The sequence below is a fragment of the Sinocyclocheilus grahami genome, unplaced genomic scaffold (assembly GCF_001515645.1).
Source record: "Sinocyclocheilus grahami isolate Dianchi unplaced genomic scaffold, SAMN03320097.WGS_v1.1 scaffold356.1, whole genome shotgun sequence".
NCBI classification, from domain to species: domain Eukaryota; kingdom Metazoa; phylum Chordata; class Actinopteri; order Cypriniformes; family Cyprinidae; genus Sinocyclocheilus; species Sinocyclocheilus grahami.
The window spans coordinates 172471-177618 of record NW_015505535.1 but is presented as its reverse complement, the minus strand read 5'-3'; the positions used below and the strand labels follow the sequence as shown (position 1 = coordinate 177618).

Genomic DNA, 5148 nt, shown 5'->3' with positions numbered 1-5148 from the left:
ATGTCACTCCCGGATACGGGCTACAAACAGATGTCATTAAACATCTGCTGAACATTAAAGGACAATAACCTACTTCATTGCTGAGGTCACAGGTTAATCACGGTCATTAAAAAGGTCATAAGGTTAACCCCTAAGGGGGCGGGTCAAATGTCAAAGTCATCAATCAAAAAAGATGACATTCCGTGAATCGTAATAACTACTATCACATTTGAACCAGAAGTGAGTTTTGCTACATGCAGGCTGCAAAGGTGATGTTGTTTTGATGAAAATATTTCCAAATGACTTGGCAAAGCTTTATGCTTTTCAATAATTCCTTTCTTTGCACGTTGACAAATTGTTTTAAAAGAAAGATAAAAATGAGCAGAACAAATTTGTGTAAATTGTTTGTAAAAACATTCTTATGTAAATCGCTGCATAACACTTCAATGCGTCAGTTTATGTAAGAATGGTCGTACACACAATAGTTGCAATTGTTTGTTAGTTTTTTTAAATAGTTAGTTTAAAAAAATAGTTAGTTAGTTGAGTTGAACTGACAGCTACTTTATTGACTGAATCCAGAATTTCCGCTGTAAATTGTTACGTCTAGCCAGGACCGCAATGTGACAATACGATCCTGTCACATTACGTCATATTGGCTCGAGACGATAAGAAGCCTTTCTCTGCATTGAAGTGGGTTTCCCCCCCTCGTTCCGTTTCCCAACCCTTCCCTTTCTTCCTCTTTCTTGCTCTTTTGTGCGTTCTATTCTCTTATATTTCTCTTTTTTTCCTCTCCAGTTGTCTTTTGTCCGGGCATGCTAGCGACCCTTCAGTTATATTCCTCTATGCATTTTATCTCAAATTCTTCTCTCTGGTTTTATTGTTCCCATTTACACTTTGGTTGACCTCTCCCTATTTCTGCATGATGTCTGTGAGAATGACAGCTGCATCTATCAATGGAAGCGTGTCAGATCTTAAAAAGGCTTTGTCTAGTTGATCTACTCTCAACCACAAAAATCTGATTAAGGTTTCTCATCTTTATTCCCTCTTGAAGGGATTCACTTCTACTAGTGCATGTACGAACCAACATGTACGCACAGTTGTGTATATGTAAGGTTTCTTTAGCATGGGCAGATTAAAAAAAATTCTTCACACTATTCTATTTATTACTATAGTATTTTCTATTCACACTGTAAAGCTTTTCTGCTTTTTAACAGTAATGCATGCTTTTCATTTTGTTTACTATAAAATTAGATCTCTATGTGGCTTGTAACTAAAGATGTGAAACTCATAATAGATTTGTGCAATTAATTGTGCTGTGATGGGTCAAATATTGGTCAATGGAACATTGTTGCTATGAACTCTTCGCTCGCTTTGAGGCACAAAACCGCACCACTGCACAGAAGACTGTGAAGTTTTAGTCATTTGTTTTTTATAATTTGTTGTCCTCTCTTTAGACAACATCATGTACGTTCTAAAGAAAGGCTAATTTTCATCTGCGTGTCATTACCTTTCTCTTTTTCTTGTAACTATTCCTCCGCCCTTTGTAGTTCGTCGCATGCCCCCACGTTTTTTGATTACACCCCCCACCATGCAAGAGATCATGCCAGGTGGTAGCATTAACATCACTTGCGTCGCCGTTGGCTCGCCCATGCCCTACGTTAAGTGGATGCTTAACTCTGAGGACCTGACACCCGAGGACGAGATGCCATTGGGCAGGAACCTTCTGGAGTTAAATGACGTCCATGAGTCGGCCAACTACACCTGCATGGCCATGAGCAGCCTGGGCATCATCGAGGCTAATTCCCAGATCATTGTAAAATTTAAGAATCCACTGACTCCTCCAAGGTCACTCAAAGGTTCTCTGGTCAAAAGAAATTAAGAACTAAACCAAAGCAAGTATTTTAAATGGTGTCAAGTCCCAGTATTGTATGTTTACGTTTACGGTATTTTCTTATCTCGCCCTGCAGCCTTGCCAAAACCTCCAGGTACTCCTGTTGTAACTGAAACTACCGCCACCAGTATCACCATCATCTGGGACAGTGGCAACCCTGAGCCCGTCTCCCATTATATCATCCAGTATCGTGCCAAATCTCCCGAGAGCAAGTTTGAGACCGTGGAATCCATCACCACCACTCGCTACAGCATTGGAGGACTTTCTTCGAACACCGATTATGAGATCCGGGTGTCAGCCTACAACACCATTGGCCAAGGCCCACCTAGTGAACCGGTTGAGGCTAGGACTGGGGAGCAAGCTCCCGCCAGCCCACCACGCAACATCCAGGCACGTATCATCTGCCAGAACACCATGATGGTACGCTGGGATGAACCCGAGGAGCCCAATGGACAGATCAAGGGTTATCGGGTCTACTACACCATGGACCCATCTCAGCCCATGAGCATGTGGCACATCCACAATGTACAGGACAGCGTGATCACCACCATTCAGAGTCTGGTGGCCACTGAGACCTACACCATCAGAGTGTTAGCCTTCAAATCAGTAGGAGATGGACCCTTCTCAGATCCCATTAACGTCAAAGTGCTTCAAGGAGGTTAGTTTGTCCATTTTTAGTGGTTATTTTCAGTGTTGGGTGAGCAAAAGATGTAGCAAGGAGAGTTTCGCAATTGAAGAATATCTGTTGCTAATATTGGGCGATCTGATAGTGCAGCAAATTGAATTTAGAGATTGATAAAATCTGTTTTCAGTGTTCAGTGGGCTAACAATGTAGCAAGGTGAGCTAAGTGATTGAAAAATGTCTGTTGTCATGTTTGTTGGGCTAACAATGTACAGTAGAAAGGTGAGTTTTACCATTGGAAATGCACATTGTTTGTATTGGTTGAACTAATGGCGTAGCAAGGTGAGTTTAACAATTGAAAAATGTCTGTTGCTAAAACTGGGTGAACTAATAGTGTAGCAAATTGAATTTAGCAATTGAAAAGGACTTTTGTGTTTGGTGGGCTAAAGATGTAGCAAGGTGAGTTTAGCTATTGAAAAAGTCTGTTTTCAGTGATTCATAGGCTAAAGATGTAGCAAATTGATTTAAGGTCTCTGTTGTCATTCTTGAGTTAACCAAATATGTAGCAAAAGATAGTTTAGCATTTGGAAATGTAGTCAAAAACAACAGGTTAGCAATTGGGAATGTTTGTTTTCAAAGTTTGCAGGATTAGTTAAGCAATCGTAAATGTCATTATAAATGTATTTTGTTTTCAGTGTCACTAAAATGTAAGTACGCTACTTTATCTGGGTTATTGTTCTAACTCAGTTGCCACTGGGTAATGTTTGCTCTACCACATTCACTAAATATACAGTTGTAAATCTCTTTGTTTGTTTATTTAGTTTCATGTCTATTAAACTATCAACACTGGCTCCATTTGTAGTTCCTGGACAGCCGACCAACTTCCAGGTTGGTGAGGTGTCAGACATGAGTGTTGAGCTAACATGGGAACCGGCCTTCGAGAAGGAGGGAATCATCAGTTACGAACTGCATTACAGAGAGGGCATGGAGGAATCTCAGGTGCCTTCTCCACAACAAACCTTCTCAAATATGTTGTCAGGACCACTGTTGCACATGTCATTAGCAGTAACGTTATTATTTTCGGCCAAACAGGCAAAGAAAACATTCGGGCCAACCTCTTCCTATGTGGTGGAGGGTCTACGTGCAAATACAGAGTACTTCTTCTCTCTGGCTGCCGTCTCCAACAAAGGCATTGGAGCCTTCACCAACGAAATATCCCAAAGGACATCCCAAGCCAGTATGTAGTCCATTTCCTTTCCTAGGGACCCGAATGAAGGGTTGGGGCATTGGGGGGGTCTAATATTGTGTTTTGATTGAGAAATGCTAAGACACAATGGCAATTTTGAGCTTTCGATGGGGTTGGGAGACAACACCACACTGTTTGAAAGGGCCACTGTAACCTTCACCCTCGTTTTCCAATCCAGGGATATTGTTTATCGACTCCAGAAATATCAAGAGTAAATGATAATGGTGTGCTTGTGTGTGCAGCAGATATGTGTTAAAGACTGGATGCTTGTCTGGTCCCTGGTTTTTGACAGGTGTTCTGCTTCAGGTTTTCTGGCAGTGGTTCTTTGCCTCATTCCTTTGTGTTGTGTTTGTTTATGCATCTTAATGGCACAAAACAGCATCACCTTTGAGCCAGAAGTGAGTTTTGCTACATGCAGGCTGCAAAGGTGATGTTGTTTTGATGAAAATTTTTCCAAATGACTTGGCAAAGCTTTATGCTTTTTAATAGTTCCTTTCTTTGCACGTTGACAAATTGTTTTAAAAGAAAGATTAAAAACGAGCAGAACAAATTTGTGTAAATTGTTTGTAAAAACATTCTTATGTAAATCGCTGCATAACACTTCAATGCGTCAGTTTATGTAAGAATGTTCGTATACATGTATTTTGTTTTCAGTGTCACTAAAATGTAAGTACGCTACTTTATCTGGGTTATTGTTCTAACTCAGTTGCCACTGGGTAAATGTTTGCTCTACCACATTCACTAAATATACAGTTGTAAATCTCTTTGTTTGTTTATTTAGTTTCATGTCTATTAAACTATCAACACTGGCTCCATTTGTAGTCCCTGGACAGCCGACCAACTTCCAGGTTGGTGAGGTGTCAGACACGAGTGTTGAGCTAACATGGGAACCGGCCTTCGAGAAGGAGGGAATCATCAGTTACGAACTGCATTACAGAGAGGGCAGGCAGGAATCTCAGGTGCCTTCTCCACAACAAACCTTCTCAAATATGTTGTCAGGACCACTGTTGCACATGTCATTAGCAGTAACGTTATTATTTTCGGCCAAACAGGTAAAGAAAACATTCGGCCCAACCTCTTCCTATGTGGTGGAGGGTCTACGTGCAAATACAGAGTACTTCTTCTCTCTGGCTGCCGTCTCCAACAAAGGCATTGGAGCCTTCACCAACGAAATATCCCAAAGGACATCCCAAGCCAGTATGTAGTCCATTTCCTTTCCTAGGGACCCGAATGAAGGGTTGGGGCATTGGGGGGGTCTAATATTGTGTTTTGATTGAGAAATGCTAAGACACAATGGCAATTTTGAGCTTTCGATGGGGTCGGGATACAACACCACACTGTTTGAAAGGGCCACTGTAACCTTCACCCTCGTTTTCCAATCCAGGGATATTGTTTATCGACTCCAGAAAT

The 5148-nt window shown here is 41.3% G+C and overlaps 1 protein-coding gene across 1 annotated transcript; it reads left to right on the top strand.

The window, feature by feature from the left end:
• Positions 1-1474: 1474 nt before the first annotated feature.
• On the top strand, positions 1475-4943 carry LOC107548818 (receptor-type tyrosine-protein phosphatase S-like; the record flags this gene model as incomplete). The annotated part of the gene is made up of 4 exons (XM_016229640.1): positions 1475-1799; positions 1947-2528; positions 4561-4697; positions 4791-4943. Coding segments are annotated over 4 exons (1197 nt in total), but the record flags the coding sequence as incomplete, so codon positions are not given.
• Positions 4944-5148: the final 205 nt, after the last annotated feature.